General features: G+C 38.6%; 4 protein-coding genes across 5 annotated transcripts; 1 reads left to right on the forward strand and 3 right to left on the reverse strand.

The window, feature by feature from the left end:
• Window positions 1-1,337: 1,337 nt before the first annotated feature.
• LOC6589197 (LIM/homeobox protein Lhx4) lies at window positions 1,338-13,652 on the reverse strand. 2 transcript variants are annotated; one of them, XM_026988887.1, is made up of 5 exons: window positions 13,423-13,652; window positions 11,987-12,294; window positions 8,323-8,440; window positions 3,261-3,452; window positions 1,338-1,574 (listed from the first exon to the last, which is right to left on the reverse strand). In XM_026988887.1, exons 2-5 carry the CDS (start codon window positions 12,231-12,233, stop codon window positions 1,442-1,444), a joined length of 690 nt encoding a protein of 229 aa, XP_026844688.1. In that variant the 5' UTR covers window positions 12,234-12,294; window positions 13,423-13,652; the 3' UTR covers window positions 1,338-1,441. The 2 variants fall into 2 exon arrangements, with proteins under 2 accessions (XP_026844688.1, XP_002014359.1); XM_002014323.2 differs by having other exon boundaries at window positions 8,323-8,476.
• A 1,814-nt stretch (window positions 13,653-15,466) lies between these two features.
• LOC6589333 (proteasome subunit alpha type-1) lies at window positions 15,467-16,524 on the forward strand. The gene is made up of 3 exons (XM_002014322.2): window positions 15,467-15,498; window positions 15,550-16,188; window positions 16,251-16,524. The coding sequence occupies exons 1-3, from the start codon at window positions 15,496-15,498 to the stop codon at window positions 16,452-16,454; spliced, it is 846 nt and encodes a 281-aa protein (XP_002014358.1). The 5' UTR covers window positions 15,467-15,495; the 3' UTR covers window positions 16,455-16,524.
• A 738-nt stretch (window positions 16,525-17,262) lies between these two features.
• Window positions 17,263-19,068, reverse strand: LOC6589332 (mitochondrial chaperone BCS1). Its single transcript, XM_002014321.2, has 2 exons — window positions 18,969-19,068; window positions 17,263-18,582 (listed from the first exon to the last, which is right to left on the reverse strand). The coding sequence occupies exons 1-2, from the start codon at window positions 18,976-18,978 to the stop codon at window positions 17,282-17,284; spliced, it is 1,311 nt and encodes a 436-aa protein (XP_002014357.2). The 5' UTR covers window positions 18,979-19,068; the 3' UTR covers window positions 17,263-17,281.
• A 1,888-nt stretch (window positions 19,069-20,956) lies between these two features.
• LOC113565657 (ionotropic receptor 75a-like) lies at window positions 20,957-23,099 on the reverse strand. The gene is made up of 6 exons (XM_026988315.1): window positions 22,671-23,099; window positions 22,027-22,467; window positions 21,661-21,948; window positions 21,304-21,590; window positions 21,109-21,248; window positions 20,957-21,051 (listed from the first exon to the last, which is right to left on the reverse strand). Exons 1-6 carry the CDS (start codon window positions 23,097-23,099, stop codon window positions 20,957-20,959), a joined length of 1,680 nt encoding a protein of 559 aa, XP_026844116.1.
• Between the last annotated feature and the right edge of the window lie 1,463 nt (window positions 23,100-24,562).

The raw sequence follows: 24,562 nt of genomic DNA on the forward strand, positions 1-24,562 counted from the left end.
TTTCTTTGAAATGTCAAACGGAGACTAAATTCCCGTCGGAAATGTACACAAACATACATACATATCCACGTACAAATGTTCTCCTTATAACTCACGCAATCGCATTATGTAGGTCTCAACGTAACAGGGGGAGCCAGGAACATATCTTCAGACATGAATGCGTATGTATGTATGTAAGCATGCGCGTGCGTGCATTTGTCCAAGCGCGAACTGCGCCCATCACAGTACATGCCAGGGATGGTACAAATGATTCACTAAAGTTGCTAAAATGTTCCAGGGCCTAAAGTTACATAAATTCTCTTGTAAAGCTTCTTTAAAAATCGGGTAGATTTCTTTTGTAAGCTGCTCGTTGATATATACTGGTGCTGGTGAATTTAGTCCGAGTGACTGCAAGATGATGGGTTTTCTTTTCCGACTGCACATACCGAAATTATGCAGTTATGCCGCTCTATTGCGAACCAGTTCCAGTGTGACCGTGATGAAAGGAACTGAATCCTAAAATCGCATGCGATTTTAGCCATAGCCTGTGCATCGACCCTTAGCTTAAGCTGGGCTTCTATTTGGGTCTCACCCAGTTTGTTTTCGACAAAACTGAACTCTCTTTGTAAGATTCGAGATCTCACCAGCCATACTGCTAAGCTCTCCTGCCGCTCTTCTGCCTCATTTATCTTTGTAGAAGTGAGACTGACTTGCTCTTCAAATCGTTGGTTCAGGATCTGAACCAATTCCGGGACTGTCGTTTCTGACGTACCACTTAAATCCATTTCTGCGTCATCCTGTCTCTTTTGTAAATGTGTTCGATGCTTTCGTTTGAAGCCAGTGGAAATGGAATGGAATGGAAAGTTTATAAAGTAGTTTCTCTCTCTGGGGTGATAGCTCAGGGCCAGCTAGGGTTTCAGGGCCGAACGCATTCAGAGACAATAGCCAACTAGACTATGATAGATGCAGATCATTAGGTACTACAGTGAGTTTCTATCATTGAATAGAATAGGTATCGGGGGTTCTAAGGTACTCGGGAGAAAGTGCATAACGATCGGCCTAGCAGAGGCCGATACACGTGAGCACGTATGTGCGGCCCTATCCCAAGGAAAGAGCACGGATCATTTTCAAATCACCATAAAAAAAGCTCGCACGAGATGATGTCTTCTGAAAACGGCGATATTATGGCAGCATACTAAGCTTATTATTCTGCATACAATGCCTGTCGATGGTTTGTTATTTTGGAGGCGTCTCCTTAAAATCACAAATAATATCGACGACAATTTAGTTACCTTTACATTCAGAACTGTATAAAAAAATAATTATGTATATTTCCATTGAAGGAGTGGGATAGGGGCTTTCGGATTATTACATTTTGATTTAATTGAATTTTTAAAGATAATCTATAAAATGAACTGTGTTCTAAAATAAACGTTTATTTAATACAAGACATTAAATATTATTAATCCTTGGCTCTTCTGGGTCTTCCTACTTTCCCTTTCCTTTGTGCAAGCGTACCATTCGAATTTGCTGGGCTTTTGAGCAGTTTATGCCAATCCTGTTCACACACCAAGCTGGCTCCTAGCATCGTGTACCTAAAAATATTACAAAAATCGTGTGTTCACATATAGTTCATTTGCTTATCCAATATTAGGGATAATATTATGGAATAAGTCTGCTTTATGGAAAGCAGAAATAATTTAAAAAAAAGCGTCGGTACACTACTATCAGCGGTAAGGGTCACTCTACTTTGATACCTGGTACTCAAGCAGTATAAATGTAAGCTTATGATTTATGTAACTTATACAAAATATTGTATAGGCAATTACGTACAGAATGATTTCTTTCTCTCTCTGTCTTTTGTTATCGCTGTCTGTAAAAAGGACGAATTGATTTGTTTGTGATTGTGGGAGGAGAGATCTCTTTTAATTTTGTTGGCACTTGTTATGAGAGATAAAAACATAGAGAGAAACAGAGGAACCACGGTGCCTGTTATATTCTAATGTCAGTTTTTTCACTATTTCCACCCAATGGCCTATTTTATTATAATTTTCAAATATTTTATCGATTCCCATTTTTCTGCTGGTGGTTTTAATTACGCAACATATGTCCCTCTCTCTCTCTACTCATACCAACACCAGCTGTTATATCTCGCCAGACGTCGCAGACAGCACGTGGAAGACTGTGTGAGAGAGAGAGAGAGAGAAAGGATGAGTAACGGCGTGGAAGAGGTACCGGTACCGTAGTCACTGCAAAATGATGTGTTCCTTCTGGATATAATACTGATCCGATCTGATCTAGATACGAAAATCTGGCACAATAAGTTTCACCTCGAAAACTGCAACCTCGGTGAGGTACCGCAAAGGAAATGATGGTACGTGGACTAAATCCAGTGAGTAGTCCCTACACATTTTATTCGATACTCATTTCCCTGACTTTAGAACCATCGAACCGACACACAACCCTAGTGAAGGCTAAACGTAACATTACCTGGGTAGTAAACAGCTTCAACCCGTTAAAATGTCCAGATAAGGTCAGACGTGGCCATCAACTGGCTGCAATGTATTTTCAGGAATGTGGGAAAGGAAAGGTAGTGGGGAAAATTCCACACGCTTGGCTTAAGGCAAAAATAGTGTGTATCTAATCAGTATATCGTCCTTTCATCTCAAAATCATTGACGGTCAAGTCAAGTAACAACTGAAGACACCAATAAATCCTCACATACTGCCAGGGCACAACATGCCTATCGGAAAGGAAAATCCACAGAAACGACAATCTCTGCATCTCAAAGAGTTCTTCTGTACAACTTTCTCGACATCGAAGAACAACGTCGCACCAGGAGCCATTAAGGAGGCCCTGCCGGATCAATTGATCATATGCAGGACGGTGACATCATGGATGGGATCGACCACTCAGTCAAGGTATGTCAACAGAGGTACATCCCAAGGCTGTATCCTGTCTCGTCTTCAAAGGAACATAGCAGTGAACAATATTCTGTATGGCCGGGGAAGTACACTCAAACGCTTTGCGACTTAATGACTGCAAAATTAGCGCGACTGTCAGAAAAGACAAAATCCAGCGGTCTGGGAGCTAATCCTTTGCTCACTCCATGCCACTTTTTAATCGGCCAAGCTTATATCTATGGTATTTTTCTTTGTTACTTGAGCAAGGGGGGCGGGTTTTTGGCGCACGAGCGAAGTGAGTTGGGGCTAGACCCCAAGTGTAAAAATATTCAATAACTAATCAAATTTTTGTAAAATTTAAAATATAGACATACATACCTATCACCAGGGCGTAGACTTGAGCCACACTTTGCACAACTAAAGCACCTTAGATGAAATACACAGTTAATTATTTGTTTTTGTTGACTTTGTATATCAATATTATTTATTCCAGTAAGCGCTTTTGCTACCAATTCACTTGGAGGAATTGTTTCGCCACATCCGGAACATACTCCAGAGCATCCGAACATACTGCAAAAAAGAATTCAATTAATAAATTGAAAAAGCTCTACAATACAAAAGATATCGTACTAAAACAACAAAATATATCGCTATCATTTCAGAATACAATCGTCAATAGCAATTGTTTTCCTTTTTTCTTCAGTTAGAATACTTCAAGTACATAGGCTGCTATTTAAGTTTTCGGCGTAGCTATCGAAAAAACATACGTTGATGGTTAAAAATGGTTTATTAGATTTGGAAATATTCCTCAAGAAAATGAATACCAATTTAGAAACTATGGTTAAAAATGGTTCAATTGGTTGTGCCAAATAAATGGTTAATTGCCACTCAGAATTGATCTTTCTCCTTTTGTCTATCGATAAAGTTGATCAGTTTTCGAAAAAACAGGTGATCAGTTGGTTGGCTTGGGAGACCACTTCTGACGTTGATGGAGCAGGCCATGGCTTGCCCCAAAACTGACTACCTCCCGTTGTTGAGACACTCAGATTTGGAGCGCGTGCTCTCGGTCAGCAAGACGGAGAAAGAGAGCCCTCACCGCTCGCCTGTACCAGGTACCAGCTCCATTCGTAGGGAGGGGCTAAAGCGTTTCAGGGAGGGTAGGAAGGCTAAAGCTCAATACAAGGCGGCCCTTAATATCCAGATCCGGCTCCAAGGAAAGGCGAATAAGTCCCAAGAGAAGAAAGCCAAGCTAGAAGAGTGTCGACTGAATTACAAACAAATGACCCAGATGGGGGTGTCGAACGGCGAATACGCTAACAAGAAGAGGCAACGCTCTTACGATAATGCCAAACTGGAAGTGGTCCACAGGGATCTAATCCCGTCTATACTAAAGACGAACGTGGGAGTAGAAAGTGTGGAAAAGCACCTTCTGGTAGCTTCCTTCTATATGGCACACGCGGACCCGCACTACTTGAAACAATAAAGAGCCTGGTGCCTGCTACTTCTCTTTGGTACGGACAGCTCCGATATTAACGACAGAGCTGAGTCACTAACTAACTAGGATTATCAAACGGTTGGGAGGAATATATCTTCGCAAGTCCTACCTCGTCTAACTTACTAGATCTAACACTCGTAGCAGGCAGTATAGCGTACTTGGCTGTGTAGCTGGAGAGAGTATAAGCTCACAGTTCAAGTGCGAATTCAAAACGCTCTCCGAATATAACGGTCTATAGAAACCGCCTGAATACAAACTGGGTTACTTCAAAACTCGCGACGGGCGTAGTGAAATCCGCGGAGGATATAAAGACGCCCTTATCTTTATAACAAAAAAATCTTAAGGAATGCATTAAGATCACCAAACAAGCGAGCTAGGACATTATTAATGCAAAGTTCTACTTAAGAGTAACAAGAAAGAAGTACGTAAGGCACAAGGAAACTCGTCGAGGAAATTGTGATCCAACATCGAGTAAGTCCCTGCAACTCCGCAGACTGAGAGTACTGAAGAAACTGGCACTAACGGAATCTCACTTCCAGGATGGGACCTTCCCATCAGGATCTAGCAACCAAGGAACAACACCTCCCACAGATCTGGTAGCCTCTAAGAGAATCCACTGCACCATAGACTCCTTCACGGGTCTGGACTAGACGGAATATTTTGGCATGCTTATTCTAAAGTTCTTGCAGTTGATCTCCAAAGACCAATTATGGCTTTAATGAGCCCATTTGTAGGGCGCTTCGACAGTACAATGCGCTGCCAGCTGGGATGCGTTTTGACTTTTGCCAGAGGAAGGGAGCCGTCAGACGGTTCCTAGGAGACCTCTTCCTTTACCATAATTAATTCTTGTTATTTTCTGGTAATATCTTAAGTTAGAAATAAGTAAGTCTAGTCAGATAAGGATTTATATTCCGTTGGCGGATAAAAATAAATAAATAAATAAAGAGTTTTACTAAAAAGACTGAGTATTAATGCAGAAAAGACGGACCTCATCCTCTCTTCAAAAATCGAAAAAACTAGGCTAACCCCAAAAACACAAGTCAAATACAAGAGGATGCTAAGTAGCACATGGAGCCTGTCATCTGCTATTATGCACTGGATCTACAGCTCGGTGGTGCGACTAACTTTACTGTATGACGTTTTAGTGTGGTGGAAAGTTACTGAAAATAAGTCAAATAAGCTTATTGAAATACATCAGCGGCATGATCTGCTCTGCATCACAAGGGTGCTGAGGTCAACCCGAACAAAAGAACTCGAAAACATACTCGTTCTGACTGCAGGAAAGGCAGCACAACGCCTAATTGCATCAGGAAACATGCCGCTAAAAGGAGTCGGACATAGCTTAATTGGCAGGGGCCTAATCAGTTTTACTCACTACATGATCCCCCAAACTTGCCTCGATGTCAAAACAACCTAATTTATTGAACCTGACGACTGGAAAAAGGACGGGACCAGATTAGCCACTTTAACCCGACGGTTCCAAGATGGACGGAGGAGTAGGAGTACTGTACAGACTCTGAGATAAGTCCTTAAAATGAGCTACCGGATCAGTGCAGGTAATTTTAGGCGAAAGTTTTCGCCATCTGCAGAGATCTGCTCAACTAACGGAACGAGCACATGATGTGGTCAAATTATTCGTAGACAGCCAATCGGCGATAAGGTCCATGTAGTCGTCCGTGGTCAGTTCCAGAAGTGTCTTGGCGAGCATGGAAGCAATACCCTAAGCACGACAAAGCCTTGTGGATCTTTTGGGATGGAAAAAGGTCGGCAAAGAAACAAAACAAAATAAATTTTATCAATATTCATTCGTACTTTGATTAAACAAATGAAATTTCCTAAAGAAAATTATTTAGTCTATTCCATTAATCGGCTAAGTAACATATGTGCTTTTAGTAAGGGCTCCTAAAGAACAAAGACACTGAACCGGTGTAAGAACTGCTGAAACTTCAAAGGCTCACCATGATGAGCTCATCTTTGTTTGATCGATCAAGCATATTTGTTTTTATCAGCTGAAAGTATGTCTGAAATCTACCATCACTATGTCGTCACCGCCACAAACTAGTGTTGTGAAGCTATTTAGTGTGTCTGGTTAGACCTGGCGACTGGACTTCTCATCCAACGTGCTTAGTAGGAGGTGGTTCGTCCTGATGTTCTTGATGAGCTGCGATTAATTCGCTTCTCAAGCTCGGAACATCGGCTAGATGTTCTTAAGCACGCGCCATTATCGGAATACATGAGCTTGTATTTTTATAAGCGAATAATCTGCGTCGATTGCTGAGATATGGCTCTCTCCTCTCTTTGTTAGAATTGACGGCCGTTTCACGTCTCTATCTTTGTTATTGTTGTTCTATTCGCTCTGCAAAATCTTATTCTCTTTGAGTCTGCAGACTCTGTTATAGAGCTTGAAAAACCGGTTAACTTACAATATAATAAACTTCCAAAGTGAAAGTGAAGATTTTTTGGAGATCCACACTTTTAAAGTGAACTTGTTTTATATTGAGGAACGTCAGCATTTCCACATGGTTTGGTTTAAGCCAAGCTCTTCTATCGTTCTATCTGCATTTCATTGAACAATCCTCTCATGCGCACATTTTCCTGTGTTTTGGGGAGTTATATGGATAGTTTTCACCGAAGATCAAGCCCTTTCACAAACTCGCAAGAGCTGGAGTCCGTCAGAATCGTAATCGGGTAAACGTCCTGCCAAAGCTGGCAATAGGTTTTTTCTCTCAGAACACGGGCCTTTTGGTAATTCTTCCAATGCTGAAGGCGATTCTCCTTCACTTCAATTCCTTGTAAACTGGAGAGAGGGTACAGTTCGCTGTGTGATTTCCACCGCAGTTTCCCCATTTTTGCGTTTGTTTTTTTGGTTAACAGTGTAGTTAGATCAAAGGCGTGGCAGTAAATATCTACCTAACTAGATCTATACAGACTTCGCAGACTGATCGCAGCGTACAGTACTTCTTGGTATCCCCATTGCGTTTATGCATCTGCAAAATCTTGCTCATTTAGATATTTAAAATTGCCTTTCTGCTATTGGATGTATATTTCATGTATGTATATTCCCTTTAATAAGAGGTAACACATGAAAGTTTTTATTTTGAATAAGTGCCACAACTTTTTTCACTGGCGTGCTGGATCTCTTTACCTGGATAACTGCTGATGCAGGCCTTGGCTTCTTTGGAGTGATTTCTCCAGCATCGGTAAGCTGATCGTTTGCATTATTAGCCAGGAACGAAAACCCTTTGGTGTTGTTTGGTCTCACACTTGCTGCGTGTTTTGAACTTCCAAGGTTTATTTTTAATTTATTGTCCCGTTAATTTTGCGGGCTGAGTTTTAGTTTTTTATTTGAAAGTATTTTAATCCCGTCTGCATAGCTTTTGTGCTTGCATGTTATTGTTATTATCGGAATTAACTTTCGATTTTCTAATAGCATATTGCGGTGATGGAGCAGAAGTTCCTCCACGATTTTCGGAACCAGGAATCACTGGTTGAAACGAAAGAGTAGTCCCCATTTCTTTGTTCTATCGAGATTCTACGCGCTTTCATTTGAGCGCGGTCGAGCCGATTCGGAGAAGTTGATACACAAACACCGTGACACGAAACTTTTATTTACTAGAAACTCTATTTAAAAAGAATTGTTATTCTATCAACTTAGAAAGCATCGTTGTCACGCTCGCGATTTGTGCCGCTACATTTTGCCAAATTAGCAATAATATCAGAGCATTTTTGAATTCATCCAACGCTTTTCTATAGGCTAACTTGTAAACGTATTAATACCTTTCTTTAGTGTAGTGACAACTCGCCGGCAGATGCGCAGGGCTTTTTTAAATCTTCCGCAAAAAAAAGGGACAACTCATGTTTTGTATTTATATTTATTTTTTTTATGTCAGTAATAAAAATATAATTAAGCATTATGTTTTTTAATATATTAAGTTAAACATTTACCTGGAGTAGTCTTTTTTACAGAGTATCAAACCTCTTCGTGTAAAACAGCTGGAACCGACTTCGGCTAACATGGCTCCGCAGCAATGACATTTTAGGCAACCATTGTGCCAATATCTGTCTAAAGCATATAAAAGATATCTATCACTTATTTTATCTATGAATAAATAAGAAAACCAAATGTTAGTATAATCTTGTAAGGTCCGGAAACATACGCACATTCGGATAGCCGAAATTTACATACCATTATAATTATAAAATTTTTCATACAGAGTTTCATATATATAATTAGAAAATTGGCAAGGTACGCAGCTCCGTTTTTACACAAGCGGAACTTATACATTGGCGGACTTTTGCGGTCAGCCATCGAGTGTTACAGGGGCACTAAAGGATAACGGGTTTGCGCGCCATACCTGTACACTTGGACAAGGGTAAAGAGGCTTCGGCTTAGGGATTTCCCAGACCAGATGCAGCTGTGCACCCTTGCCCTACAGAGCGATCACGGACGAACCGTCAAAAGTGGCACCGTCATATGCCGAGATATGATTGCCGGGGCGATCGGATTATTCCTCGGGTGACTAACCCCTTCCCTCCCTACTCATGGGAGTGCCGGAGCGACAAGACCATCTCCCTATCTCTGCATTTGGAAAACTAGTGCACAAAATGACGGGGAGGGACAGAAAAGGTCTTCTTATAGAAAATTGGAATGTTGCCAACGTTTAGAAGCTAGACAGAGGCGTCATGTGATTCCCCCCGTCCCCATTACCGACGAGTTGATGGACCTGCTTGGAAAGACAGGTGGTGTGATGTATCATGGGTACGAAAAGTTTATCCTAGTCTCCTATAAGTCCGACTCGACGGCCAGGTAACCGGAGATCGGAGATAGCTGCCCCCGGAGACCGCCAGTGAGTATGTGCTCCATCACCATGACCAACCTGACTCTCCAAGGTCAAGGCTAATATAGACATGTTTACAAATTAGACTATGCGAGCACTTTCAACCCATGTGTCGATGGTTGGGATGAGTTTGAGAGTCCAACGTCTTTGGGTGGCCGTATTCGATCCATGTTGCCACTTCCTTAGGCTTTGCTGGTTGCACGTCGTGCGCATCTTGAGAGAGCAATGCTGCTGAACGCCCACATCGCGCTTATAAAGGCCAAGTGCTCTCGGAAACAGAGCCTTGTGTCAATCATGACAACAAAGGACTTGACCGCTCTCTTAAATTGCACTATTTTTTCCACTTTGAAGTTGGCCTAGGTCACATGATGGATGGGCACAAAATGACTTCATACCTGGGTGGTTACCAGTTTCACCTAGCTGTTTTGAACGCATTCCTAATGTTCAGCGAACCCATCACGCAGTACTTTTTTCGCCGCCCTTGCACCAAGTGCTGGCAATTGCATTTGAAGCAATTTCCACTACCATATGGCGTCAATAGATGATCTAAACTTGCGAAAACCATATTGGTGAGGTGAGAAGCCGCACGCCCTTTCCCAACGTAATCATTTTACTTTTCCAAGAGGTTTACTCGCTCTGTCGGTCAGGCATAATAGAAGGGTGCTCCCCCGACAGCTTACCCGGTTAGGGCAGGAGAAACAGCATCTTCCACCTCTTACGAAATACTCCTTTCCGCAGGCACTGGTTGAGAAGCTCAACGACTATGTCCATGCGCAATGAGAGGACCAGTCCTTGATAAGAAGACTTGTCCTAACAAGCTCAGCCGAGTACAGGGCATTGCAGAGCTACGTATAACAGGTGGGCTATGTACTCACCCAGGCGATGTCCTGGACACAATACTGCACCATCTTCCAGTATACTTAAGTGTGTTAACACTTTCCGCTTTCAAAGTGAGAGAAACCAAACATTAAAAACTATTCGCGTTTGGGCATTCAGGAATTTTGACGAGATTCCCTCAATAACTAGAGAGGACAGATTACGGTATCCTCATTAAATACCTCTCGACGCCTTTCCAGGCATCCATCCCAGTTAGGAAACGAAGCGAACCTACTGTGACGAGCTTAACATCAGGCTGCTTGGTCACTGCAGTGGATCACTCACTCGGAATATTCAAAGCGGAAGTTGCAGGAGGGCATCTGCAAACTCTCTCTAGACGGGCATTTAATGACCCACATTCTCAGATAGCCACGCAGACAAACCACTAGGCTCAATATCGTCGAAATCAACGACCGTAAAAGACTGTTGCTGGTCTCTTAAAGAGACCGCAGTGCAGTTAGACCACTTCATAATATGAGTACAAAGTACAAAGGGACATCGATGGCCGATGCCGCCGACAAACTGGCAAGACAGAGCACTACCAAATATCTGCTAGCAGATAGGAAGCGGGCGTTGGCTACTTGCAGCTTCTCACACAAGAAATTATCGAAGTAAATACAAACAGGTAATGGGATAAGCATTACTTGCGAGGAAAGTAGACTTCTGTACTTTCCCAAAAGTTCCGCAAATACATTTCCTTCCCTTCCTGCACCAGAACCTCCTTCTCCCTCTTTCTCGATCTCCCGGAAGATTCAGCATTCCATCCTTCTTACCGAAAGCACCTGAACCTCTGTACCCTCTTCTCCTCTTCCCCTTCTGTGAGCGGAGAGCATAACCCGGCTGAGAGCGTCGTCACAACCTACAGAATGTCGAGATTGATATGGACATGTCGATCCAAGAAAAACTCGGCAGAGTTATACCGATTCAGCAGTACAGTACTGTGTAGACACTGGCAGATTGGCACACACGCCTCCAGGCCGTCAATCCCTCACAATGATGCCTGCAGAAGTGGTCGGAGCTAGGAAGAGGAGAAGTCGGTTTCGCCCGTGTTCTGCCACTGCCCGGACCTTGGAAACCACAGACTACGGTCTATCGGGGCCCCATTTCTCACGGACCTTTCTGAGCCATGCGAAATCAAACAGAGATCTTGTCAACATAAATATACAGCCAAGCCATCGGAATGATTTCCACCGTGTAGGCAGAGAGAAGGGCCCATTGCAACGGATATGTAACAGGCCCAACTGAGCCCTCCAGATACCGCTTTTACAAGATTTTTACTTGAATTACCAAAATTTATAATATTAAGTACCCGAATTAGCCAGTATTTTTACTTCTTCGGGAGGGTTTAGTTAAAATTGTTAACTGATTGTGGAGGGCAGACAAACTACAGTTATTTTCTCTGTGAGTGTCTATTACCTAAGCTCTACCTAACCTTGCCTAACCCACTGTTTTCCATTGCCGTTTTCATTTTTTTTTGTATAGCATGGACCTGTTTTTGTCGAGAATACAAAAAAAAAATTGCCTAATGAATGACAAAGCTTCGACTTTTTTAATACACGAATAAAAATTCGTATGAAATGTCATTCTCATTCAACTGATATTTTCACCCTATCACCATTTTTTTAAATTTTTAAAAAGGACTTGTGATATATTGCAAATTTGAGGTATGAGGATGTGTTCAACAACATCTTACAACAAATTTATGTCTCGTGCAAAGTACAAAATCACTGTTGCATAATAATAATTACAATAATTACATTATAGCTTGATATACGTATTTACTATATATTCTGTTATCCAAGTATTGTAATAGCTTAATAATAAGAAAAAGTTTGTGTCTATCCAAAATAATTAACATTAATTAATCAACATATTTGATTTATTTAATATCTTACCTCCACAACCACCACACACTTTAATTAGAGAGTTAGGATGAATTAACTGATGATTATTGAAATCGTTTGACGATTCGTCCATGAACGATAAATGAGACGAAGAAATATTTGAGCTGGTCTCGACAATATCCTTATTGTTGGCAGTATTTCTATAACCAATAACTACGGGAGCAAAATTTTCCGGACTTGAGGAATCTTGGGGATGTGCCACTAGTAAATCTCTATATGAATGGAACGATGCATTCATTGCAAAAAGTACTTTAATGACTTATATTGTTAGGGTCATATATCCTGTTTATAGTTTTAACCTGCAAATATGTAAGAAAAGAATATATATATTAAATAAATGCCGGCTGAATAAATAGTACTATTACCTATCCATTAGGAAACTGAATAAAAAGCATACGACTAGAGTTGGTGTACTCTCCAGGTATGAAAGCAGTTAAAGGCTAACATCTAACTTGATGAGGGAAATAGAGAGAGACCGAGAGAAATGGAGGAAACACCTGATTGTGACTAAAACACGGTATCAAGTTTTTCATAGGAAGACACACTGAATGTCTTTCGACCTGTTTTTACTTGTGGTTGTAATAATTATCTTCAGCAATCCAGTATCTTCAATATTGAGAGTGCTAATCTCCAGTGTTAAGACAAAAATAGATTGCAAGCGGGTGGCCTACGCAGGCGAGAAAGAAATCATCTTTTCGGGCAAATACCCTCAAGGACTTTGCGATCTTCCAAACTTCCAAAACTCTCACGGTCTAAATGGTCTCAAATCGAGTGCAGACTAACATTCAGCGTTGGTGCTAGTTAGGTTAAGTTGGTGGAAGCGAAGATAGAACTTAAACAATAAAAAAACAATAAAGAAAAGGAGAAGAAACCCAATACCGCCCTCTAAACATGAAGTTCACTACGTCATTAATTAATATGTTGTTAAAGTAGCCCCCGACTTCTAGCCGTTTATCGAAACCCAATCTTCGGATGACACCAATGAGTTGGTTCTTCGATGAGTTGGGAAACAAAGGATATTCACTGCGAGCAAAACTACGTGCATTGTCTCCTTAACTATTCAAGAACCAGGATCTATGAGACCTAAATTATTCGAGTAGATTCTGATCTATGAGGTTAATGTCAGCAAAATGGGACCAATACATTATTAAATTCATTAAAGAATTCGTAAATAAGTGACAGTTTTCTAATGCCTACATTCCATGTGCTTTAAGCAAGCCATCCACAGGCGCACATGTTCGTCGAATTTCTTATGTTCGACGAAAATTCGATTGCGGATAGCATACCAATTTTCTTGGTTTTAACTGAGATATGACAGCATTCTATATTTTCTTCCATTGTCCTAAGCACCTATTCTGCCACTGCTGCTTTGATAAAGGTAATTTAGATATTTTAGGGTATTTAGGCAGGCTCTGGTTTTTACTTACTTTATTTACTATCCGAAACGTTTCGTTATCGTTTTTAGGTGCTCCCGATTTCTCAAATTTTCGTCATCGAAATTTTTCATTTTCTCATCGATTCTGGCAAACAAAAACCGTTGACCTGGTTGTATCAAAATATACAGCGTGATATGAAATATTTCTTGCCAGCGTTCCGATCAGCTGTTCTTACGAAAACGAAACGGTTGTGGCCCTGACCAATTATTCACGAGCCAAACTTGAGGTTGGGTTAAGAAAAAATTATTTATTAAAGAGACAAGCTATATTTCCCTAGTAATGGTATACAATTTACGTTGATGCATACAAACTGGTTTTCATTAGCAATTAAGATTCGTTTAGCTGTATTAAAAAAAGCCGTTTACTTTTCATTTCGGCAAGGAGAATGTTTGCTTTTTGGAAAAAGAGGTGCACAAATTTTAGCGTTTTTAAAAGTAAATCGGAAAATGTTTGCAAAAGTGAAAGCTAGAGCCTGCCTGATAATTATATTTTTGCAGTAAAAAAAAAAGAAATGATAATAAAAACAACCTTATGAGCATAATAGAAAAGATATACAAAAACTAAATTTTAGTTGTTGTATGTATATATGTATGTATATGTATGTATATATGTACGTCTTTTCGGTAGGTATGGGTGTAAGAAACACTTTATACACAAACTAAGACACTGTCTTGATGTTTTATTTTTTAATAGATGATGCATTTAATGGACCCGGTGATTCGAATTAGGATATTTACATATGTATGAACATGAATACTTTTGGTGTTTCGAGACAGCTATAATCGCTTTAAACGCGTTTTAATCGTCAACATTTTACGAATGCAATTTTGATCAAATCTGTACGTTGACACAAAATACTATGAAATGATGTATATGCACATACATATGCATGTAACTATTACCGCTGGCTTGGAAAATATCAAATGGTACAAAAAAATAACTTTAGTTGGTAAATATTCTTAAGTTTGTAAGAGGGAAAGTAACAGATTTAATCGTCGTTGAAAGCTTAAATTAACACCTTAATTGACATCATTTTTAACTTACATTTTTAATAAATCAATTTCTAAACCTTTAAAATATTGTTTTGGTTAAAAATGCAATTTAGATTAGTGATGAAAGAAATCGATACTATCGAATTGGATGTATTCGAGTTCGTTTGGTTAATATGATATTTCAGAATTAATTAGGAACATTGGAAAAAGGCTATATAATTTACATTGCGTTGCAAATTTATAATTATTTGTGTCAGGTTTTTTCTTATTCTGATTTGCAGTCTGTGATATAAATTAGGCATCTATAATGTCTGTTGAATAGTTCGTGTTCTTAGATTATGGTCAAGACAACCGAATAAAAAAGACTCGAAAACTTCCGCTGTTCCGACCAAGTTGGTCTGTCTGCATCGTCATTTGCATTCATTTTGAATCTTGTTGTGCAATGTTCTCCAAAGATATTTAAGCTTAAGAACAGTTTCTAATACAGAATTTAGTTACATACGATCGCATCAAATTTTACATCATATATCCATTCAATGACAGAACCGGTCGCATCCGCAAAGGAGAAATGGACAAATGAAATTAAATTTGAGGACCAAGTGTGGAAAAGCTGCGGTGGCTGGCTCATAATGACGCGGCGGAGTCAAACGCCAGGGCCTGTGAGCTAATAAAAATATTTCGTTTGCTACATGTTCGGTGTATGAACTCAAATCAATATACTGTATGGTTAGTTCTTACACACAAGTGATATGAACAATTTGGGAATGAAACACTATCTCAAGGAAAAAGTTGCGAAAACCCATTACATATGTTTTAATTTGTACAAACTTTGGTTGTATTTTGAAAAATTTGAGTTTTTGGTAGAGCTAGTTTAAATAGCATTATTCCTTCTATGTTACATATTCACCCGATCCAAATTGAGCTCAATGTCATGAACCGAAACTTATGTTCATTGTTCATTGTTTTAAAATTTTCGATTATTTCTGTTCATTGTCGTTGTTATTGGTGTGGTGCCATATCTAGCTTTCCGAAATACTACTTGTCATCCTGTGCGGCTTCTATTCTGAAAATAATGGTAAGTCATAAGTTTAATAAAGTAACTTTTTTTAAAATTTGTTTCGTTTAGTTTCGAAACCAGTATGATAGTGATGTTACTGTATGGAGTCCGCAAGGACGACTGCACCAAGTCGAGTACGCAATGGAAGCGGTTAAGCTTGGAACTGCAACTGTTGGGTTAAAAAATCGTGATTTTGCTGTTTTGGTTGCCCTTTCCAAACCATCGTCGGAGCTGTCAGCTTCTCAGCGTAAGATTATTCCTATTGATGATCACTTGGGAATATCCATCGCTGGCATAACTGCTGACGCTCGTGTGATTAGCAGATACTTACGTTCTGAGTGCTTAAGTTACAAGCATTCTTACGGCTCGACTTATCCGGTATCTCGTTTGATTACAAATCTTGGTAATAAGATGCAAACGACCACTCAACGGTACGATCGACGTCCCTACGGAGTGGGCCTTCTTGTTGGTGGCTATGATGAAAAGGGGCCTCATATATATCAAGTCACACCGTCTGCGACTTTTTATAATTGCAAAGCTAATTCTATTGGGTCCCGCTCACAAAGTGCACGTACATATTTGGAGAGAAATCTGGATACATTTTTAAACTGTTCGAACGATGAAATTATATGCCACGGAATATCAGCGATTCATGGCTCCTTGCCCACAGACGAAATGCAGAGTAGAAATGAGAGTGCATCTCAATTGGTAAGATTATAATAAATAATGTAATACAATCGTTCATTAATAATTATTGAAAATTTTTATAGAATATCACAATTGCCATTGTCGGCAAAAATCAGCCGTTTAAAATTCTCTCTGAAAAAGAAACCCAGATATATCTAACAATGGCTTCAGAGAAAGGGGCTCCTCCCGCTAATCAACCTTATGATGATGATGAAAGCACATCGCAGGCAGGTCCATCAACCTCTGGACCTAGAGACCCAATCGTAGCTGTCGCAACGGAGGAGTAGATTTTTGAGAGCATATATGTCTTTATAAAAGCATTAAATAAATGGTGAATAAATTCAAAAATATCATTAATCGGGAAAACAAACCCAGACGTATTTTGGTTCTGGTCTCCACCGAAATTGGGACGGCTTGCTGGTCACAATTGGCGCCTCAATCTTGTAATTAGCCCGGGCTTTCGGAAGATTCCGTTACCGGGTTCTTGGGCCGATGGCTTGATCTGTGCATTGTTTCGGATCCTAGCCCTTCCGCTTACTGTACTTATACCATTCTACTTTCGAAGTGTCGTTCGATATACGACCAACTCTATTGGATCGGTCGGGTAACTATATGAACGTGTCCGCTATTTTTGTACAGCCGACTTTACGAAGCTTACCGCTCTATGGATTTGGATTGGTCCGCATTGTTCTTGTGGACTAACGTTATGAAAGTCACAAACATGCTCTACAATGTACTTGACACATTTTTTGATTCTTGTGTCGCGCTTTCTTGTCCGATTAAAGCTCCATTGGAGGATGAACGTTTGATTCACCATTCGTTTGGAATACAAGGTCCTATTCTAAAACTCAAATTTAAATCTAATGGGACCTACGATATCCATCTAAGAGAGGTTGCAAGCAGCAGCAAGAATGTAAGATCTTAGAATCATCGCATTTAATCATTCCCTCTCAACTAACCCGCAACGCGGATTCAGTCACCATGAGAGTGAGCTGTTACTTAAGGTACTATAATTTGATAAGCATTTTGAGTCTCCTATTGGAAAAAACTCATGATATACCGGAGAACGGACATATGAAGTAAAGGTATATATGGTTGGGTTTAACAAATTATATTATTTATTTATGTTTAAGGAATCTTCCCAAATATCTTTACAACAATTAATAACAGTTTCTGGGGAAGATAATTTATGTTTCATAAAAAAGCCTTGAATCTGAGCTGGACTTACAGGGCGACCAAACGATTTTACACGCTGTGCAAATTCTACAGAATTTACCCCAGCATCAGTGTCAGTATTATTAAAAAAGTTTTTGAACATTTCTTCCAATTGATATTCAGTACAATAGCCTATATATTCCTTTAAATCTATTCTGCCAGGACGTATTAACGCGGGATCCAGGCGATCTAAGTAATTGGTTGTCATAAATACAATTCTAGCTTCTGTAGAACCAACCCCATCCAAACAGTTTAACAATCCACTAAATGTTATTCTGTTAATTCCTTCGTATGCAGATTTTTGTTGCAAAGTTGTCTCCCGAGAAGCGAATGCTGCGTCAATATCTTCAAGCAAAATTATGGTTTGTTCTGGTGCTACATTCAAAAGATGATTAAGTCGATCATCGGTAAGGCCTCTTTCAGATAAATTCAACAAACAAACGCTATATTCCAATTCTCCTGCCAAAGCAGTTATGAAACTCGATTTTCCACAACCAGGGGGTCCATAAAGTAAATATCCTCGCCGGTAGGGAATCCCACGTTGAGTATACCACACAGAACTTTGAATAAAGTCATTGCAATCAGCAATAATTTTTTTAGAAACTCCACTATCTAATACTACTGAGCCAATAGGACGACGGCGTCGAGGATGACCAAAAGGCCTCCATTCTGCGCCCATAGCGGTATACAAAAGCGTTTTACCAACGGTTTCTTCTAAAGCCAAATAACGAGCTTCATCTAAGATATCAGAATAAATCTGTTTATTGTTTCCAAATGCTGTTAGCGTCACCGATTCCCAAGGCACTCCCATGTGCAAGTCTAATGTTTGCTGTTCTCTAGTCCGCTCCACTTGAATCCAATTTCCTTTATATTTAAATATGTGCTTTCCAATGCTTGGTATAAAATCATAGCTGGTTTTAATTTGGCCATTGTCGTTTTGAAGAAAGTTGGTTTCTACACTTAAATGTTGAGTTTTACGGGCTCCTTTAATTGTTATCCATTTTAATAGCCACTGATATGATTTATCTCTGCATGGAACTTCTAAAGTTATCATTAAATGGCGTCGAAAGAGTATTATTCCACCTTGAAGGCCTTTTCGTAATATTGCAGCACCAGCGCCGATTCCAAACAAACCGAAGCCAGCACCAAAATAAGGATTTGTTGATAAACTTGACAAAAGTTCGGTAAAGGCCATATCACCTAAAAAACAAGTTTAAAATAATTAAATTTGATGTAAAAAAGTAATAAACATTTAATACTAGTTAATTGTTTTTTACAGATGAAGTACGCCGAGAATATGGATTTAATGGCGGATCTACTGGAGCAACACCAACATATGGAACATTGACCGTGGAATGAATTATGAATGAAATATGGGAAATAGAAGAGAAGAAAGAACAGACGAATGAATTGAAAATTTAACGAAAATGTGCGTGTGAGCATGTCGCAATGGCGCAAATCTCAATCACAAGGGGTAAGAAATTAATGAATTCAACAACGACATTTGGAACGGAGACATAATCGTACATAATCGACACTCTCAGAGAAAATGATAGACAACGCACACAAGTACAACGACTATTTACATCGACTCATCGCGCATCAGAAAAGTCCTGGAGTCCATTCGTACATTCAATTTAAGACCCAAATTCGAAAGAGACTTGATAATTACAAGCTTATCGTTTCTAAGATGTGTAGACTTTTTATGGGTTATTCGATGGTACCATGGAGGAACAAAGTTACTTATCCCATTAGCATGTATAATTTTAACACTGTAACTTATGGTCTTTCGAGCGCTCCTTATTCAGCTATAAGAAGCCTACAAGCTTACAGTTGGCCAAGTGGAATTTCAATCACGAAAAAAGGACAGGAGGGATCCAGGAAGTTCCAATTAAGGTTGCCGTTCAGAAATATCAAAGGCTTTCGGTATTGCGTGGAAATCTCGGATAGACACCTTCTGTTTTCGATATCATCCACCCATAATTTAAAACTTGGGATAAAATGAAGCATTAGTTTGCCTGTATTTTGCTGAACAGATTCCAGTGCTGTTCTGCAGTTGATGGGAATGCATTCCTCCACACTAAACTGTTTCGTGGGAAACCGCATTGCGGAATGGCAGTCATTCAGCATTTACCAAACCAAGTCCAATCGCAAGCTCAAATTGCTGAGAATACAAAGAGAGATACCGACAGGAAATCTCAGTAAACTCCAAAGTTTGCTGTGCCAACACCGGTACGGCACAAACATATACACAACCAGAGTACTCGGTAGTAGCACGTGTGCTGTGACAAAACTCAGAATAGTTTCCAAATATAAATAGATATTTAACAAAATTGCATCTTTTCTTTTCCGAAATAATTTTCTATCCATGTATTGAAAATGGGATTTATTTGTTGACAACCGGCCGGCGTATATGTACACATGTATGTACAATAAAATAAAATGGTTTTTTTGTACACATCGAATTATGTATGTAATTATGTAATTACTCTGTTTTAATTTTAGAGTCAAATTTCAATTTTTTTTATTTAATTATCAAAGTAATGATGGTAGCGCATACATTTTCTGGTAGTTATGGAATTAACACTAAAACAATAATATAAGATCTAATTCAAATTATTATTATACCAATTCAGAGAAAATCGAGCAACTATCACTGCTATCGATATTGCTTGTATATATCGAAATTGCTAATAAAAATTGGGAACGATGGTATGTGCTAGCGATATTTTCACAATTTCAACCGATGTCTTCAGCGATTGTTGGCAGCTGGCACTTGGCAGTCAGTCAAAAAAAACTAATAAGCTTAGACGTTATATGTATCCTAGAGACACTCTTGAACCTTAAAAATTTACCAAATATCTAACAATGGATACTTAAAAACATTTTACCCTATTCCCACAGGTTAACATCAGCCATGCATTTCTGTGATGGCGACCGGAAGGTTTTGCCATGCCAAAAATGTCTCAGTTAGTCCACCATCCAGTTGGGATGTTCCTAATCCGTCCGTTTCTTGTTTCCAGAAAGTAATGAGAGGTAAAAACAAATAATTCGCTCCTTGCCATATTTTGTGCCAGACAGCCGAGATTTTGGCATAAATTCGAAATTTTTATAGAAATCTTTTCATGGTGCCTTGGGTACCTACCTTGGGTAGAAAAAATTCATAAATTCATATTTCTGATTTTAATGCAGAACTACAATTTTTGCAGTCCATCAAAGTCATGAATGTTATTAATCCCCGAAATATGTAGAATGTCTAAATAAAAAATATGTTGTTGATGTTTGTTGGTTTTTTGTCTTTTTTGGAAATGTAAATAACACAGATACATTGAAGAGTGGACTTAGCCAGTCCATTCCGGAGCTTCACATGTATCTTGCATCCGTGTTAAATACAATTTTGTTGTTAACAGATCCCAAATCCGTTAATGCGTAATTTAAAATTTAAAGTTAAATTTTTAAAAATTAATTTACTTTAAATTAATTTATTTATATTTTCAAAACTTTAAATTTAATTAAAGGATTATACCTTAATACCATTAATATTGTTTGATCTGATTCATTGATCTCAACATAACTAGCGGACAATAGAAAATTGTTGACCTCTTTTGAAAACAACATATACATAAATTATTTCGATGATCAACATTAGGATAGACATAATAATTCCACCTACAAGAAAGAAGTCTAAGAAAAGCTCACTTAAAGCTTTATTTAAATTTGACTTACAAATCAGCACAAAGAAAGCCGCTAAAGCTCCTGATAAGGTGACTGGATATACGGTGTATAATGATTGACAGGTAGGCTTTCTAATTTGACGTTGCCGAAGGAGTCGTTCCACGAAACCTCTTTCCCTTGCCGAACACATGCTAAAATAATGACTGCGTAAAAAAAATGTAAATATCGGGAATGAAAGGTACTTACGCAACTTTAAACAGTTCTGTATATTGGCTGTTTTTTGGCAAAATCCAATTCAGCAATTCTACTTCCATTAGGCCGGATACCTCGCGCAGATCGCAAATTTCACTGGCATCAAATAATTCGGCAATCAAAGGATAGGCGGCAACTACTTCACAGTGAAATGCAAAACCACCGGATTTGATATATGGTACAGCTTCTTCGATATGTGCAAAAACTGGTATTTTACCCAAAGGTCTCGATGAGGACAATTTGGTTTTTATTAGTCTGGCTACGGCTGGGCTTTTACTTTCCTTTTAAAATATAATAATATAATTAAAATAATAGTTTGTTCAATGAAAAGCTAGCTATAAGTTAACTTACTCGAAATAGTACTTTATAGTAACCAATATCTTCAAAAGATATTGTGAGTGGACTAGAAGTTATTTCATCAACAGTAGCTGGACCTTTATCAGAAGAGCTTAACAATCCACCAACCACAGAAGAAGTATAGTAATTATATATTACAAGTGAAAATAAAAATATGGTTATTACGACAAAACGCGATGAGTGATCTTTTGGAATCGGATCCAAACCCTGTTGGCATAAAGCTGCAAAGGATTGCAAGAAACTTTCAGCCCAACTACTTTGAATTGTTAACGCGTAACATTTCTGTGATTCAGTGTTATTGATTTGGTCATTTGGATCATTTGTAGGACTCAATCTGCTGTTAATAATTTCAAAAAGCACCCAAATTACGCTAAACACTATTAGCGAAACAAGAATTAAAAACCAAACCGCTTTGCTAAACGGAGCCAAGAAATTACCACTTTTTCCATGAGTATCTAAATCTGGAGTAAACCTATAAATAAATGCAGCCTCAAATTTCCAGCTCTGATGTATTGTATCAAACTCCGCAAAACGGTTAAGTCGATTGAACGCTCCTGATGCTGCAATGTCTGCCTCGTCTCGTTTAACAACTCCTAAAAGTCCAAGACGAAATGTGGTGTTACCTAGTCGACCAGCCCATCCTCTTGAGTTACGGAAATTAACAGAAAAATTAAAACGATCCCGTAAAAGTCCTACAAGTTCATAGTGATATTTTATAAAGGCTGCCACTCCGGAATCTTTTGTAGACCTCGAAAGTATAGCCTCGATTTGTTCATTTGTAGTTATATCCTCTTGGTCAATCTACGATAAAAAAAAAGGATATGGACAGTCGATTAAATTCCGAACGCAAATAGTCAAAAGTCCTAACTATAAATCCAAATGATAAAAATTTGCAGTGCTTTTGAATTTTTGAAAAAGACTTTTGGAGTATATTATAAATTCTAAGTAAGAGGGTAGTGTAGACACAGTAGTGTTTTTTTCTATTACTACATTTACATACTTACTACGCTTGCTCCTCGTAGTGTAATCCCATTAAATTGCCCACGGTATTCAGTGCTTTGTAGCTTAAATATGTCTCGAGCTATGTTTAGGTAACTACTGCCTTCATAATTAGTTACTGTTGCTATTAGTTGTAATTGTAAAGGCGATTGAAGGTGACGTCCCTTTGAATGAATATCCCAGAGACAGTAGTCGTTACTTGTTTTATTAACGTAGGTTATCTGAGCGTTTGGGCCAATATAATCCAGTTCCAGTGGAAGTAAATATTTTACTTCTACGCCAACACCCCAAAAAACCCACTGATAGGTTTTGTTAAAGTACTTATTTGCAGAAGCATCAGCCAGTAGACCAGCTGCACCATTACATCTGGTATTTACTATAACAGAAGTTCGACCATGGCTATTTCGTCCCAGTATAAAGGGCAGAGAGTACATTTGTTTCATATGTACATAATTCACAAACTGGTCATTTTTCATAAACGCAGAAGCAACGAGCTGCAAATCTGGTACCATTTTGAAATTTAGAAATATATAATTCATTTTTTATAAACTCTTTGTATTAGATATGAAAATGGAAAAATTCTAATTTTTTCGGAATTTCTTCTACAAATTCAGTTAACAAGGAATGTCAAACTATTTCGTTGGTGATTCGGAAATTGAACTAGGCGAGCGTTGTGCAATTTTTCTTCAAAACCGCTTTGGATACAATGCATTCTGACGACCACAAAATCATTATCAGAGCGGACAGAAGACCCGCTAGAGGCCATGCAAGACAAGACTCAGATTAAGTTTTCATGACTTCCCTGTATTTTACAAATTCTGGGGCTTTGACAAAATGTGAACCGTATTAATTGTGATATCAGAAACTATAAAACTATGTGAAACATTGTAGGAAATGAGTTCTTTTGGTTTTTTTTTTAGAGGTAATAATTTTTTACATAATTTGAGTATTTTTAAAAATATATATTTTAAATTAGAGTTCCTTATTTAATTTAGATAGTCATTAAAATTAAATTTGTATAATATTTACCTTTGTCTGAACAGGAAAAAATAATTGCTTCATTAGTCCCAACCAAGTTCACAATAAACTTGGTTAAAACCGATATGTCCATATGCGCCGCTGCTCCACGTGCAGCGATTAATAAAATCAAAGCGATGGAGGCCCTCATTTTTTATTCTTAGCAACTGGTAAAGATCCAGTGCTTTTATATGGCTTTCACAGCCAATAGATTGACAGGATAAATGCAGGTGGGAAAAATTATAAATAATAGGTACAGTTTTACAATGAAGGCACTATATAACAAAGTCTGGATTTTTTTTTTTATACAGAATCAAGCATACTATACTTTTCATAATTATAATTCAATTAATTATAATTAATTGTTATTTTATTATTCTCTTTTAATTGATCACTTTTAATTAAAGACTAATAATAACACTATGCAACAAAAATTTTTTTTTTGTGACGAAACAGAAATTTTTTGATTGCTTCTAAAGGTTTCAGGTTTCAGCACGGAGTAACAGTATTAGCTGGTGGAGTGGACTAATATGACATTTAGCATATCGATTGGCCAAAATTCTATGGGCTCTATGGGCTCCCATTAATGAAGATGGGAGCAAAAATGAATTAGTGACAGGATTAGGCTGGTGCAAATTTTTTAAATGGTCCGCAAAACGTGACGTTACTACTGGACCAAATACCATTTGGACTCCTTAACGGCATGGCATGACTGTTTGTATTGGAGCACTTAGGTTTCGATGGGCCTTCCACAATGAATGCTTGGTGCTGGTTGGTAATAGTTTTTCTATGTAGCGACTTTGGGCGTTTTTTCTTCATTATTTAGAGCCTTGGTGAATTTGCGTGTAGCAAATTTTAGCCGTTGTTTTGACGATAGCGA

The sequence above is a fragment of the Drosophila persimilis genome, unplaced genomic scaffold (genome assembly GCF_003286085.1).
Source record: "Drosophila persimilis strain 14011-0111.01,24,50 unplaced genomic scaffold, DperRS2 tig00000191-arrow-pilon, whole genome shotgun sequence".
Classification (NCBI taxonomy): domain Eukaryota; kingdom Metazoa; phylum Arthropoda; class Insecta; order Diptera; family Drosophilidae; genus Drosophila; species Drosophila persimilis.

Coding starts and splice junctions, on each gene's coding strand:
- LOC6589197 (XM_002014323.2), bottom strand. CDS start 12,233: ATGAATGCATCGTTCCATTCATATAGAGATTTACTAGTGGCACATCCC. Junction 3,453..8,322: donor TGTAAAAAAGACTACTCCAG/GTAAATGTTTAA, acceptor TCTTTTTTGCAG/TATGTTCGGATGCTCTGGAG. Junction 1,575..3,260: donor AGTCTACGCCCTGGTGATAG/GTATGTATGTCT, acceptor TAATATTTTTAG/GTACACGATGCTAGGAGCCA.
- LOC6589333 (XM_002014322.2), top strand. Junction 16,189..16,250: donor ATGAGAGTGCATCTCAATTG/GTAAGATTATAA, acceptor AAATTTTTATAG/AATATCACAATTGCCATTGT.
- LOC113565657 (XM_026988315.1), bottom strand. CDS start 23,099: ATGTACTCTCTGCCCTTTATACTGGGACGAAATAGCCATGGTCGAACT. Junction 22,468..22,670: donor CACTACGAGGAGCAAGCGTA/GTAAGTATGTAA, acceptor TTTTTATCGTAG/ATTGACCAAGAGGATATAAC. Junction 21,949..22,026: donor TAGTGTTTAGCGTAATTTGG/GTGCTTTTTGAA, acceptor ACTGAATCACAG/AAATGTTACGCGTTAACAAT.